The sequence below is a fragment of the Colias croceus genome, chromosome 27 (genome assembly GCF_905220415.1).
Source record: "Colias croceus chromosome 27, ilColCroc2.1".
In the NCBI taxonomy this organism is placed as follows: domain Eukaryota; kingdom Metazoa; phylum Arthropoda; class Insecta; order Lepidoptera; family Pieridae; genus Colias; species Colias croceus.
The window spans coordinates 3,792,267-3,808,603 of record NC_059563.1 but is presented as its reverse complement, the minus strand read 5'-3'; the positions used below and the strand labels follow the sequence as shown (position 1 = coordinate 3,808,603).

The 16,337-nt window shown below is 34.1% G+C and overlaps 1 protein-coding gene across 1 annotated transcript in view; it reads right to left on the bottom strand.

Moving 5' to 3' along the window:
- Nucleotides 1-16,337, bottom strand: part of LOC123703719 (ryanodine receptor) — a 154,039-nt gene that overhangs the window by 67,983 nt on the left and 69,719 nt on the right. Inside the window, 16 exon segments of the mRNA XM_045651812.1 lie at nt 480-624; nt 1,228-1,339; nt 2,334-2,450; nt 2,991-3,127; nt 3,376-3,487; nt 3,650-3,762; nt 4,157-4,237; nt 4,455-4,572; nt 6,749-6,848; nt 7,288-7,368; nt 8,982-9,109; nt 9,674-9,827; nt 10,461-10,610; nt 11,046-11,136; nt 11,564-11,694; nt 12,031-12,108. Of these exon segments, the coding sequence (XP_045507768.1) occupies nt 480-624; nt 1,228-1,339; nt 2,334-2,450; nt 2,991-3,127; nt 3,376-3,487; nt 3,650-3,762; nt 4,157-4,237; nt 4,455-4,572; nt 6,749-6,848; nt 7,288-7,368; nt 8,982-9,109; nt 9,674-9,827; nt 10,461-10,610; nt 11,046-11,136; nt 11,564-11,694; nt 12,031-12,108 (1,848 nt within the window).

Below are 16,337 nucleotides of genomic sequence, written 5' to 3'. Positions count from 1 at the left end.
TGCCTTTGGAAAATCAGACAGGATTAAAATGCAAATGGGGATACTTCGTAACAAGTAAAACTCGATGGAACCTTTCATTTGTATATTTGTATAGATCTCATTAATATGAAACTACATATTATGTACAATGTACATTCTATCAAGGAGATGCGATTTAAAACATCTAAATCAATGGTCGCAAACTGGTTAATAAGGATAATAATAAATGGTATACTAATAAAAACTCTAACTAAAAATATATTTTGAATTTAACGTGCAATGGTACAGTTATAAATGGCTTAATTTATGACTAATGTGAAAACATAAAAATATTTTGCTAGCAGAAACTATCAGACTAGGTACTTCATTAAATAAAAAATCTAATGGAATGCAAACAAAATACGCAACATGTTTCATGACTCTAAAACTAGACAGATCTAAATAATTCCATTTCATATGAAAGTAGACTTTATTACATAAAGCATAAGGTTCAAAATTACCTGCGAGATGCGTATTTGTGGATTAGCTCGTCTAGCTAAGTTTCCCCTATCTGGTGAAACTTCAGTATCTGTAAAGGCTTCTGGTGTTTTAGACTTCCTAGTCTTGCCTCTATCACCACTCTCCCCACGTTTGCTTCTAAAGAATCTGTGGAAAGATTAAATATGATATTTTGAATTTGATATTTTGGTTTTATGGCATTCAAATCTATACGAATATTATAAAGCTGAAGAGTTTGTTTGTTTGTTTGAACGCGCTAATCTCAGGAACTACTGGTCCGATTTGAAAAATTCTTTCGGTGTAAGATAGCCCATTTATCGAGGAAGGCTATAGGCTATATATCATCACGCTAAAACCAACAGGAGCGGAGCAATGCGGGTAAAACCGCGGGACACAGCTAGTGCTTTATAAATTTAAATCTTCTCGGTTCGAATCCCACCTCGTGATCTATTCGATCACTATTCTCTATTTATATTCTTTAAAAAATGATAAGTATGATATTTTTGTTAATATTACTGTACATGATTTTTATTTTATCTTTCTGTTTCTGAAATAGTAAAATAAACACGATTCATACTTAGAACTGCGAAATTTAATTTAATACCAAAAAAATTAAATGTAGAAAGAGATGGGATTTTTATGTCTGGATGTCATTAGTAACAATTTTTTCAGGTAATTAATATTTATCCAGATATAAGATAGGGCTGAGTAAATAATTGGCTTGAAAAGATTTCACTTAACCCTACTTACTTGAAAGGCGATCGTCCACGTTTGTCTTTTTTATCTTCTTGAACATTCTGAACTCCAAGCTCATATTTCGCCATTTCTGCTTCACTTGTGGAACGATGCATGCCGTTTTGACCTTTAATCGAAAGGAATAACGATTTAATTTCTACCAATAAGAATATTTTTTTTGCATTAAATGGTAGAATTTCGATAGCGATTATAATACGATGTTGCTCAATAATGGATGTTCTTCTTTGTTGCCTTCTCGGTGTTTGATGTTTCTTATTAGTTTTGTAAAACTGTCAATTGTTTTGTTCATGAAATTTCGACAACGGTAGTGCATTTGAAACAATTTAAATCATCTTTAGGACATTTGTCTCGGCAACTGTTTCAATAATTCAGAATTGGTTTTAAGATAGTATTAAATTATACTTTATGCTGTATTTTCCATAACGATAGCCATTGTATAATTAACATGCATATTAGAAACTATATTATAAGCTATTACTGTAAAATTCTAGTCTCTCGATGTAGAACATTGGTTTTACAGATAAGTTTTTGTATAAGCTTTATGATTTGATAGTATGAGTTCAATATTTATGTGTTTGAGTTATGTTTGGAATAAGGTATGACTATAGTTTTTACACTCATCTAAAGCAATATTTTATAATATTATTAACGAAGACATCACATGAGTATAGTTTATTGATATCTAAGCTACTAAGCGAAAAATAAACTGCTGATCCCAAGAAAAATTGCAGCACATCGTTAAAAAAACTTTTATTCGTTTTTTTAAACAATTATGTATGACAACGATTTATTAGAATCCTGTTTTAATAACTTAAAGAGCGGCCATGTTAATTTATAACAACACGATCATCAATCATTCTGATTCTCATTATCATCAAAATTGCATTATTTTTGGAATTCCCAATGTTCAAAAACTTAACAGAACCATAAGCGAAAGACCATAAATTGAAAATAGCATTTCTAATCATAATAGAAGTTTTCAAATAAATTCGAAGTTACAAAGGTGCAGTAACTAGTATTTGATAATATCCGCAAGCCATATCACAAGGTTAGCTGGGTGTTAGACTAAATACAACCGTTAGTAGGCATTAGTTCAGAACCTGGTTGTAAATTGTAATTTTGTATTGTCACGGTGCGTGTTATAGATCCCTTTCGTGGTGGTCTCGATGGTTGGCGCTTTATTTTCACGTCTTCCTGGTTTTCGTCGTAGTGGAGACCTTGGGACGGGCAAATACAGGGGACAATGTATGTACATAAGATTTGTTGAAAATTGGAGGAAGACAATTGGAATAATATAGATGAAAATCTCTTCGGGTACACAATTTGACACTATTTGGGAAGATTGCAAATAAAGCATAGTCCAGGATAAAATTTGGAAGCAGAAAATAGTGATTGCATATAAGTTTTTTTTATCTTGGAATAACAGTAATCGGTAAAAATCTTAATATGATTTTTTTGACTGAGTGAGAATTGTGTTTTCATGACATTATTGTTATCTTGGTGGTGAACTTTACTTACAATTTTCCAATAGGGTCGTGTCATTAGTTACAATCTACTTAGCACATTTTATATATTTACATTTATTTTGCATATCGTGTGATGTAATAAGTAAATATAATAAATATAGTTTAAATGTATTCAATTATTCTTCAAACAGTTCGATTCAAAGATACAATGTGCCAGTTATTTGAGGTTTGGTAAGGTAATTATCAAAAGACGAAAACATTTTATTTTTATTTTAAATTGAGTAAAATTACCTTTAATATCATTCATAGTGAAGCCACTTCTCATAATCTGGTCGATATGAGCCGGCATCTGAGCTTCAGTCGCTTCTTTCATCAGCATTTGCTGTCTTTCCTTGATTTCTACCCAACGACGCTGTTTCTCTGATTCACTAAAATAAAGTTTTGCCTTTAGATGATGTTATCATAATTTAGTGAGATTGTTAATTTCGTGGCTTTTTGTGTTGTTTATGTTTTTTTTTTATAAAAAAATACAGTTCCATAACAAGATAACTTCACTTATCTCACTTTTATTGTTAATATTATGTTCCTTCATAATTGCTTAGATACCTGTATTATTATTTTTACTGTTATTATGACCCTGGCAATTTAAATACTTTTTAAGTAAATAACTACTTACTCAATAAACTCGGCATGACAAATAACAGGTAGAGAAAGTCGTAAGAATTCCCAATTGGCTTTCTCCATAGTTTCGAATGTGTTGTGGGAAATTTTTAGACAGGGTGGTGTATCTGAAAGAAGTTATTAAATAAATCATTGCAATAAAAGTTCTTCAATACACAATAATGATAACATATATCTTGACAAAAATGTAATTAAGATTCCCAGGAGACAAATAAATAAAATTCGCAAGTATTTTATAATTCTATTTAAAACTTAATAAAATATCTCACCAGATCCAGCAGGTATTCTAGTAACATCGATCCTTGTGTCGATCATTTCGTCCGTGTTCTCGAATATCGGTTGGTCCTTCGTGTACCAGTGCGTGACGTCACGCTTCATATTACTGTTATAGAAAAAATTGATTTAAAATATATGAAAAGAACATTAATAATTAATATATATATACGTAGAAGTAATGATCGCGTAATGGATAAAAATCTACAAAAAATATGTACATTCACATACAACAACGATTTCTGTAGCAGAAATAATGAAATCGTAAAAATTCGTATCCGCAAAATAATAATTAACAACAAAATAAAAAATATTGTGTGGTTTTATGAAACCACGGTAAAAGTGAAACTTTTTTTCACACTAAGTATATACATACTAAAAATTATCGTATTTGTACAATAATTATCGCGTCACGCGACATGCGCTACACAGACCAAAAAGTTTGAGACGATGTAATAAAAGTTTCACTTTAATATATATAAAAAAGGAATGCTATAACTTACACACAGAAAGGCTCATAACCCTCCTGAAGACCACATGTCGTGAAATACTTCAGAGAATTAACATCTTGTCCATATGACAACCTGCAAATATAACAGAATTGTAATGAATGTTGTCTAGTTCTAGAAGTAGGAAACATTAAAAAATAATTATAAGACTACAAGAAACATAATTCTGAAATTACAAATTCGCTTGAATTAACGTGTTTAGTAATTAAATAAAATAGTATTGGCTAAATATAAAGACATTTAAAAATCATCTATAATTTTTTTTATTGGTATTAAATTCTCATTTTCTTACCTAGCCTTCTGTCCAACACCAAGAGTACAAGCTGGTACAAAGTTATCACCTTGAACATCAGCGAATGTAGTTTCTCCACCAAGAGCATCCATCAGTAATTCACCATTGAGTGAAAAACCTAATCATATCCACTTATTAGTGTTTACTTCTTTATTATTAGTATTATAAGAATTAACAATATGTTTACAGGTCTTAATTAAATTTGAATATAATGGCTACTAAACTTCTAGGAAATACTTAAATATAAAATTTTCTACCTATCTAAAAGAAGCCAACAGAAAAATATCTTAAAAACGTAGTCTAGTTGTAGTATTTTTACGATTTCAACTTAAAGTTATTTAAGCCTTGGATTGTTTTTGATAGCTAATTCAATTTTGACTCAAGAAATTGACTATTTAACTTCGAACTACATTAACTATGCCATACTTACGTTTTTCGTAATTAAAATTGAAACGGTTAATAAACAAACAAAAACTTTAACAAATTAGGAAGAAACAAAAAATCAAGCAGGAAGCAACCTATAAGTTTTAGATATTCAGTTCACAAATATGATAGGCACTGAACTATGTTAATATGTTAGTAAAACAAAAATGGTGGGTTTTCGTAATAGATCAAAAGTAGAGTAGTTGACTTTTCAAGTTGTTTCTTTAATTCAACTTTTGCCCTAAGTGTATGGCATTTATATTGTTTCATCCATTTTAATAATGTGCCCGTAAAAGCAAAGCAATGCAGTGATGTGTTACGTTTGAAGCTAGTGGTGATTTTCTTGCTATTTCTAATTGAGCCGTAACGTTGCTGTAAGATTAAAAATCAGAAGATAAATTGTAACGTTTTCTGTATAAAACATTTAATTTGGCTCGCAATCTAAATCAGGTCACTTTATCTGCTGATTTTTAGTTTTTCAACCTTTCTCAACTCTCCTATGACAAGCTAATCAATTTAAAAGCTTAAAATATGCAGCAGGGGCATTTTATAAAAGCAATAATAGATCCCATCCAAGTCTTGATAGAGGAATCATAAAGAAGAAATAATAAATCGCCCAACTGTCATGAAATTCAGAATGTTAAGAGATGTATGAGAATGGCAAATTTAATATCGACGATGAGATGAACAAAATCTTAGAAAAGCGTGAACTAAAAGTATGAGATAAAGATTTTACCAAAGTCGAGAAAGTGTGAAAATAAGTTAAAGATTTAAGCGCTGTTGAAATGTAAATTGATACAAATGTGTACATTATAATAAAGGCTAGTGAGAAGAATCTAGAATGATACGATCAGCCATTAATGAAAGATGAGTTTGACAAGAGAATACAGATTAAAAATGTCCCTGCCGCATCTGTACGCGAAAAAGCAAGCTAATTGTTGCCAGTATTTACTTATCGTTTTGTCTATCAGATCTAGGAAGACGCCTACAACATCACCGACTGCCCATTGCTTCCCAAATGACTCCATGCTACCGGAATACACTTTTTCCTCCTTTAAATTAGAAACATATCTTTTGCACTATGTCTTCTAGATACATCTTTAGTTCATTTACTCTTAAATACATGAGACTTCTGATTACTTCTGATTTACAATTCCCTTTTGTAAAGTGTGCAGTAACAAAGTATCATTACGAAATTTCCTAATAATACGAATATGTTCGATTCTGTTAACTTATTAAGTTATACCTATTGTTACCCTCTGTGTAAGTATTTAAATAATAATTGTGATTTTAGATTCCGGTTATAGACCAGGAGCACACTTAAATAAAACAGGGTTATGCTATTTACAGGGTACACAACAAATACTAAGGAAGAGGAAATTTTACGTTTTAATTTTGCGTTAATAAACCTCAGGTTTTACTTCGTTAAACCACAAAATATTACGATGATGCTCTGGTGAACTTCGCTGACAATCGGGCAAAAACAAAAATAAAATCATTTTTTATCAGAATGTGCAAAACATTAAAATCAAATATTCGTGTCTGAAGAAGAAAAAAAGAAGGAAGAAGACGGATGATCGAATGGAAATAGAGAACGAGATAAATTCCTTGGAAATATGGTTGAAAATATTGGTGAGGTCAATAAATAGTATCCATTAGATGCAAGATATCACGAAAAATTACAAAACGGACCAGTACAAAAGAATAAAGATGAAAAAATGGAATAAGAATGATATCTTAGACAAAGGGAGAAAAAGAAAGATGTGTAGAAGTTGAAACTCACAATTTTAAGGTCAATAAAAACAAATATTTCAAAAACAACATATCAAAAACATCATCAACGAAGCACCCCAGAGCCACAATGAACTCACTAATAGTTTGGTCGGTAACGTCTAAGAAACAGGCGACAATATCGCCGACTTTCAGTTGCTGCCCGAATGTGTCGCTTGTGCCGCCGTGCCATTTTAGCGACTGTTGTTAAAGTTATACATTCTAGAAATTTCTACGTCTTTCGACTCACACTATTGTACTATTCCTTAAGATTTGGGAGCTTTTTGCTGTTTTATACTAAAGTTGCACTTCGATAAATTGTAGAAATTGATAGAAGTAATTATGTATCCTGTGACTGTCATAAAAAATAATAGACTATAAGATATCAAGCTTTCGTTACAGGCGACTTGTCAATGCTACTCTTTATTAAATTAAATAATGCGAATCCAATTTTGATGAAATGAAATTATGGGCTGTTGCCGATTTTAATAAAATTTGAATACCTAATAATTTATAAGTACTCGTCTATTATTACATAATTCTTAAATAGATCACTCGTACCATCACCTAGAGAACGACAAAAAGAACAAACAAATTTAGATCTTATTCCTTCGCATTAAGGTTTATTATAAAAACTTACGTTATATCCATCGAAAGCCCATGAGTTTTCGTCTTGTCCCAACATCATACCTGGAGGCATATCAGCATGAGCCCAACCAACCTATAAAATAATATTTAATATAAAATAATATTGCCTTTAATATTGGCACCATATCTTCCATATCTGATGGTTTTAAAATAGTAAATTAACAATAAAATTGTAATATTATTTTCCTGGCACTGCATTCAGACAGACAGATTCTTTGTAAACTATTACTATACAAATAAAAAGTAAAAACATACATTTTATTATTTGCAAGTAATAAGAAGTGAATTCTCAATTAATAAAAAAAAATGTGTGCGTGCATGGGCGTAGCCACGGTGGGGCAGGGTGGGGCGCTTGCCCCACCCAGGCTTTGACCTGGAAGGTACCTAACCAAATCTAAAAATTGAATTATCCAGGTACTAACTACTAAGCTTAATATCCGTAAGAAAATTCACACTCGATTCTTTAAAGTCGACAGTTGACACAGAAAATGAGACCAAAACATTAGTATTATTAACCTCTACAATGACTGATTAACAAATAATTGTCATACGCCCAGCGACCAAACGGCTGAAGATAGGGACACATTTTGGATCTATTTCATGATGTGGTAGGTGAACAATAAGGTGTTTTGAATAAGGTGTTTTTTATCCTATTTCACTTTTGTTTTACGTTTCACGTTCTATAGAACGTGTCACGTGAGTTATGCAAGCAAATGCCTTCGCAAATGCCTTCGCAAATGCCTTCGCAAATGCCCTCGCAAATGCCCTCGCAAATGCCCTCGCAAATGCCTTCGCAAATGCCTTCGCAAATTTCTTCGCAAATGCCTTCGCAAATGCCTTCGCAAATGCCTTCGCAAATGCCTTCGCAAATGCCTTCGCAAATGCCTTCGCAAATGCCTTCGCAAATGCCTTCGCAAATGCCTTCGCAAATGCCTTCGCAAATGCCTTCGCAAATGCCTTCGCAAATGCCTTCGCAAATGCCTTCGCAAATGCCTTCGCAAATGCCTTCGCAAATGCCTTCGCAAATGCCTTCGCAAATGCCGGCGGCACAGCCACCGGCCGTGCCACCGGCATTTGAGGTTCGAAGACCTGGATATGGCTTTGGGTACATACAGTTGCTAGTTACATATTATTTTTTTATTGTTGCCCCACCTTGAGCCCATGGCTAGCTACGCCCATGTGTGCGTGTACTAAGTAGTGTACTCACGTAAGAAGTAAAACTTCTTTGTGACCTTATTTTTCAAAAAATAATTTACTATATATGCAACTTTACAGAAATACGTCGAATTGCGAATCGTCGAGTCGCGTGGTGTGAAGTCCCATGTCCCCGTAGTGGGGTAAGGGGCAGATGCATAATGCATACATCTGTTTCAGTGATAAATTTTCTTTAGGGACAAGTAGGTGATCAGCCTTCTGTGTCCTACCAGACCGAGACATTTTTTTTTCTTCGTCTCCACCGGGAATCGAACCCAGGACCCCTCGGTTCTACGCTCACGCGTCAACCACTGTACCAAGGAGGCGGTCGAGTCGCGTGGTAGGGATAAGAAAAAGATGGCGCGTAACGGAAAAATGTCGCGTAACGAAAAAATGTTACGCTAAATTTTTTTTCTAACCCCGATAGAGAAGTTTCATTTCAAAAATGCATCATGAATTTAACAAAAATGGAAATTTTAACATCAAACTTACTCTCATAGGCCCAGCAGTGAGAATTTCAAACTCAAAGTACCATTTGCCAGAACTAACTGCGTAATTCTTTTCAGCTCTATACGTTCTGAAATCTGCTTGTTTTTGTTTTGATGCTTCTGCTAATAATGCTGGAAGAAAAAATACATTTATATGTCTGTTGTTTGTTTGTTTGAACGCACTAATATCAGCAACTGCTGACAGCTTTTCTACCGTTGTAAGTTGAATTTTTTTAATGTGTGGGAAGCAGGGCTATTATAAGTTATTTGACATTATGACCATAGAAACAGAGTAGCAACGAAAAACGTCAAAATATTACTTTATACAAATTATCTAAAAACTCTTAATTAATTAATTTAATTTTAATTAATTAATTTAATCTGATGTTACAATTGTATTTTTGACGTGACAACGTCTTATAATTCGTTAAAGCCGGCTGCACGCACGAAAAAACATGACTCATGCGGCGTTACCTCGCTCTGACTCATCTGAGGCGTTCCATGTAAGGCTTGAAGTGCGAGCGAGAGCGCGGAACGAGCGACAAAGAAGCACAATCGGACGTTGTCACGTTCAACTATCGTCAGTAAACCGACTTTACAGACAAACAATTTTTTTTTAAAGCTTTAGTTAATTTCTATATTTCATGTTAAGGCAGAATCTGTTTTGAAATCTGTGTGTAATTTAATTTTGATTACCTTCATGTTGTTCTCCAGTAGGTGGATCTAAATTATATCCATACACCAGTAAAGTACGAACAGTTTCTGATGCGGTATCTCTATTTGCCTTTTTGATAGCATCGTCCACTTTGGGGTATGGGACCAAATGTGGGGATCTGTTCATATCGGGATCCTGGTAAAGAAAGAAAAAAAAAATATTTTTTGAAATTTGGAATAGGAAGAGTTATAAATATTTGGGAAGTTAGAAGCTGAAGTTATTCAATTATTCAGATACAGTTAAATTTAGAAGGGACAGGTTAATATTATAAAACTGAAGAGTTTGTTTGTTTGAACGCGCTAATCTCGGGAACTACTGGTCCGATTTGAAATATTCTTTCGGCGTAAGATAGCTCATTTATCGAGGAAGGCTATAGGCTATATAATATCATCATGGTAAGACCAACAGGAGCGGAGCAATGCGGGTGAAACCGCGGGGTACAGCTAGTACCATATAAAGTATAATTAATCAACGTTTAAACTGTTCACTACCATGTTTCCGTTTCGATAGTCTAAATAACATTAAAAGTGTAATAGTCAGTTTAACAAATGCATAATATTATGGTCATCTGAACCAAACACACCATTTACAATGCTTATCAAATTCAAACAATATTACCTTAACATAGAATCCTCTTAAAGATCACGATTAAAGAACTTCCATTAAATGTAACATGACCTCTAATCAAATACTTTCTACATTTTTTTTTAATTTCTCGTCATTAACACTAATGTTTCCTACTAAATAGTATTTTTCCTAAAAGTATACCTCATTAAGACCATAAGTCCAGCCCTGTTGTATCCTCTCTCTGGCCCACAAATTGTGCGTGTTTTCAGCAAGTTGGTCCACTAGTTCGTCCATTTTGGGAGTTAGTGTCACTGCACTAAGGTCTAAAGGTGCTGGTTTGTAGCCATTTGACTAGAAATTAAATAAAAACGTATTAATTTATTATTGTACAAATTAAAGTAAGACAAAAATTTGTATGAAAAATATAATAACAAAGTTAAATCTATACATCGATGACGTAGATCCGGCTCGAAGGACCAGTAAATAACGAAATATATTAAATAGGTTTATGATTATATACTACAAAGTGTCTACTCGTATACGGTTTGTACTGAGTTCAATAAATTGCGGGTAGTTGAATCGAATACAAATGTTATGAAAAATATGTTAAAATATGTTTTTACATAATTTGGCACAAACAGAAATCGTAAAATTTAGTTTTTGTACTAAGCAGACTAAATTTTACGATTACAGATTAACCAAACGCAAATATTTATTCTTGGTCTTAAAAATAAATTAATTTTTATGTCAATTTGGAGGGTACTTTTATAAAAATTTGATTCTTACCTGCATAAAAGGTTCATTCGGTAATCTAACGTTACGAATGCGCGCTGGTGGTTTATCTAGACTTATGTAGTAGCCTAGAGCTAGAATCGTCCTGGAATTAAAAATATATTTTGAGCATGTATGTTAAGGTATTCAATAATTTATTGTGGTTGCAAATTATTGATGCTTATCATATCAGTACATTAAGTATCTGTTGTTTTTATCGTTTTCTTTATTGCAATTTTCTTTTTCTGGTTCTTATTGTATTAAGTATTTGAATTTCAAAAGTTTATTGACATTTTGATGAATATAATAATGTTACTTTTTATGAAATTGTATTCAAATTCTATCAGATGACTTTGCATAAAAACTTTTGAGGGTACTTTGGCATTTTTTAAACATCAAGTTTCTAAATAAAAAGTGTTTGCAATGCAATTTGTATAATATTAATATTTGTGACCTTTCTATGACAGTGTATCTAAGTTTATCTATTAGGTAAAAAAATTGAGGGTACTTTTTTATAGGTACTAATTCCTTACTTAAGTGTCTGCACAGCAAGTTGTATATCATATCGTTTTTCAGCCGCTGGGAGTCTTTCAAAGGGAACTAGGCACGGATGGATTTTGTGCAAGTCGTCCCTTTGATCTCCATACATCCATCCTGCTTCTATCTGTTGATAGAGAGTATTAAAATATATTATTTTTGTTTTTAGTAATAGTTGTATTATATTATTATCTGTGGTTATTACCAAATAAGTTATGTGTAAGATTTTGAGTAATTATATTGTCTTTTTGCGTCACATTCGTCCGCGTAGTTCAAGAAGTTTCTATTGGAATGTAGGTATTTTTTTTTAATTAAATGCAAAAATTTGACAGCACTTCGTTATTAATAAGTTTAAGTAATTTTTATAAAAAAAATACATCTTGCAATATTTTTAACAAAATAGTGGGTACTTTGATATTTGGTAAAAACTGGTTTCTCAATAGATAAAAAAAACGAAACTTACCTTATTCATAGCCCACATTTCGTGAATATTCTCGGCGAGTTTGTCTCGAATTTGTTCGATGTAAGATGGCAGTGATATCTGAAAACAACATCATAGATTGATGGTTTGAGATAATTTCTTAATATTAATTCCTAAACTTTAAATTTTATCTATACTAATATTATAATCTATAGTCTATAGTCTACTAATATTATAAAGCTGAAGAGTTTGTTTGTTTGAAAGCGCTAATTTCAGGAACTACTGGTCCGATTTGAAAACATTTTTTCGGTGTTAGATAGCCCATTCATCGAGGAAGGCTATATATCACTAGCGGTCCGCCCCGGCTTCGCTCGTGGTACATGTTTATGTTTTCTTTTCATAAGAACCATCCTCGTACTTCAAGGAATATTATAAAAAAAGAATTATCGAAATCGGTCCACTCGTTCACGCGCGATGCCGTGACCAAGGAAAACGGGTTTCATTTTTATATATATACTAGCTTTTGCCCGCGACTTCGTCCGCGTGGAATAGTGACTTCCGGCAGAAAAGTATAGATAGCTGTGCCCGCGACTACGTCAGCGTGTAACTCCTTGTGTATTATTAATTTAAAATGTATTGGTAATATTATTTACATCAGGTTCACATGAGGCTTAAGGACCTATAGAATCAAAATACTTTAGCGCAAAGCTTCCGGGTAAACTATATTGAAAGTTGACCCGTCCGGCACGTGAACATAAAGATTTCTAGAACTGCTAACACGGGAAAGAGCAACGTATAACTGACCATGCGAGAAACAACTGACACCGAGATCTACTCCGGCAACATGAAAAGTCTGCCCTTGAGCCTTATTTATTGTCATTGCATAACACACCGATACTGGGAATTGCGTCCTTTTAAATTGGAATGGAAAATTATTTGGTATTAAGGGTATTCTGGGGATAAAGACGGTTTCTCCTGCACCGCAACCTGTTAAAATTTGAGCCTCGATTATATTTTGTTGCAACTGGGTTACTTTTAGTCGAGTTCCATTGCAAAGTTGTGGTGGTCTTAAATTTCGGAGTAGAATAATCGGAATGCCAATTTTTAAACAAATTTCGTGAGAAGGAAGTCCGGGCATATTTAAAGAATTTAAAAATTCTATCGGGTAATTAGTTGCTTCTTGTTCATCGACCATTCTATTTATTGATCTATAAACTTTGCTTTCCCCCTGTATATTCGACAGTATTTTGTTATTAATCTCAGATGCCTGGTCATTGCGAGGAGTTAAAATAGATCTTTCGCATAGCCAGGAATTGTCCCTATTTAATATATTTGTTACGTCACCGTAAACCGACGATATAAGATGTGGTTGAGATTGCACTATACAACATAATTCAGGCGTCAGAATAAGTTTTCCTTGGTGTAGTTGTGGATAGGTACCTTCACCAATCTTTAATAATGAATCAGAAAATTGACTATCATCCGGGTTATCTCCAGTTCTCACTCGCATGTTTATAGTCAAATGCACCGATTGTATATCACGCCACAAATAAGAGCTTTTCAGGCAAGCCCTAACCTCATCAGCTCGGGTTCCCCGTGGTATTACCGGTAAGGTTTGTCGGAAATCACCACAAAATAAAACCGTGATACCGCCCATTGGTCGATCATTTTGTCTTATATCCCTTAAAGTTCTATCTACCGCTTCTACTGCTTTTCGATGGGCCATCGTACATTCATCCCATATGATTAAATTACACTCGCGTAATACCTTTGCTTTGTCGCTATTTCTTGAAATACTACAGGTTGGACTTTCCGTGCGATCTAAATCAATTGGTATTTTGAACATAGTGTGAGCCGTTTTACCTCCTGGTAGCAATGTTGCAGCTATCCCAGATGAAGCTACGGCAAGAGCTATTTTACGCTGATTTCGAACATAAGCCAATATTAATTTAGTCAAAAAGGTTTTCCCAGTTCCTCCAGGTGCATCTAAAAACCATATTGTTCCCAAATTATTTTGAACACTTCCGCACACACGGTCATAAACTGAACGTTGTTCTGCAGTCATCATTGGGACACCGTTTTCTAATGTTGTCAGCAGTTCCATTAAGTTGTAACCAATCTCTGCGGAATATTCCCTATTAGTTACCTCTCCGACTGAGGTTGGTGTTGGCAAACCATATTCACATAGTGATTTACCGCCAACTGCTGTTAACTCATCCTGAAGAGCTAATAAGCACTGATTTATGGCAAGATCACGGAAATTATCATTAGTTGTGCCTTCATCATTGTTAGATATATTTCTAAGAAAGTCTTCTGAAAATTTGTCTTTATATTTTTCCCATAATTGTACAGCATCTGACAAATTACAAAATGTAAGTAATGTTACAAATAAATGACGTAACCGTCTTGGATTATCACTAACACAGGATTCTGCTAAAGCGTCATCCCAATGCTGATCATTTTCAAGCAAATGACGCGCTTGGCAAGCTGCATGATAACTGGGATAAACAACATTGTCTACTTTTCTCAAATCTATAAATGAGGTTGGTCCTCGCACAGTATGTAATAATAATCGCAAATAGAAACACTCAGCGTTGTTAGGATGAACGGTGTATACTCTACCAAGAACATGTTCTTTGAAAATACCTGACTCGCCATCTACAGGCCTGCCACGGCGTCTACGATTAAAGACACCTCGTTGCTTATCGTAGGTATAATACGATGGAACTTCTTCATATAAAAGAGATTTTGCAAAATCATCAGTTTGGCAAAGTCGAAAGAATGCTAATAAAGTTGTTTGTCTAGGGTTCTCTAACCGTTCTGTGACATTTTCGGTGTTCAAATATATACGTTGACCGCCTTCAAGATGAACATCCAGATAGGTCACAGGTGGATATCTTTCATGAATGTTGAAACTTAAGATCCGCCACACAGCTTCTGAAGAACTTATATATCTGCCTGACTGAAATCTTGTAACTTCATCATTTTCATTTCTCAAAGCAAATGTAGCTTGGTCACTGCCCTTATTAATGTACTTACAAATATATTTTATTGACTCTACACTATTACACATTTCAACATTTATGTGAGCTTGAAATGCTCTGGACAACACAGGAGAATACGGAACGACCCACCTATTGTCTAAAATAACCTGTTGTCCAGACACTCGCTTTTCAACAGTGAAACCACCAGTATCTCTTGAACGGCGACGATATTTCGGGTATCCATCATGTCCTGTTACAGTTTCTTCCACTAAGGCTTTTGGATATCTTTTAGTGCAACGACCGTCTTGCATGCAAGAAGAATTCACGTTAAATGCACCACATGGACCATGTATCATATGAGTTTTAACAATGTCGTATAACTCGGAATCTGCAATCGGACTTGGAATTTCGGCACTGATTAAACTGTCTACATCATTAGGTCGAACCTTATCTTTTAACCAAAGCAGGATATGTGCGTGGGGTAAGCCGCGTTTTTGCCATTCAACACTATACATATAACACAATACTTCTCCAAAAATGTTATCTTTGGTAAATAGATCTATCATTGATTTTAATTTTAAATGAAAAACTCTTGCGATGATATCATGGCGGTCATGCGGTGCTTGACCCTCAAGAAGCTCCCGAGTGATTTCATCCCACTTAGGATTGGTAGTTACAGTAATAAATAAGTCGGGACGTCCATATTTTCTTACGTAACAAAAAGCATCTTGAGTACGTTCGTGCATGTAGCGTGGACCACCAGTAAAAGAAGAGGGCAAAATAACTAAACGGCCCATATTCACCGTATCATTATCTTGCTGCATGGCGTCGCGAAGGTGCACGTATTCTTCAGCGCGCAGCTGCCTTTGATTAGATCGTATATAAACTAATCTTTCGGTTTCAATTTTTGCGTACATGTCTACAATAAACTGATTGAATAAGCCACGAAAACGTTGCAAGTATACAAACCTATTCCGTCTTACTTGCAATTGGTAACAGTAAAATTGAAGGCATGAAATCTTTTTATTATAAATAGGTGCGCCTGTATGCGGATCAGTTTGGTATAAAGCAAAATTATAACCATCTTCCCCTCGACAATATATCAAAGGATATTGCAAACCGTCGTAAGCCCTGTGGGTTTCGTAAATACGTTGTAAACGATTGTCTCTGGAACGGATAACGATATCACGCCTATCACATTCCTGGTCGACCAATACCACAGCAACTTCATTCGTGGATGGAGCATTATAACGCCCAGGGTGTTCCTGCGTTGGACGCCTATCGGCATTTATAACAATTTTATAATTGTTATCATCATCTCGAGGAAGAGCTTCTAATGCCGATTTAAAACTGCATACATACGAA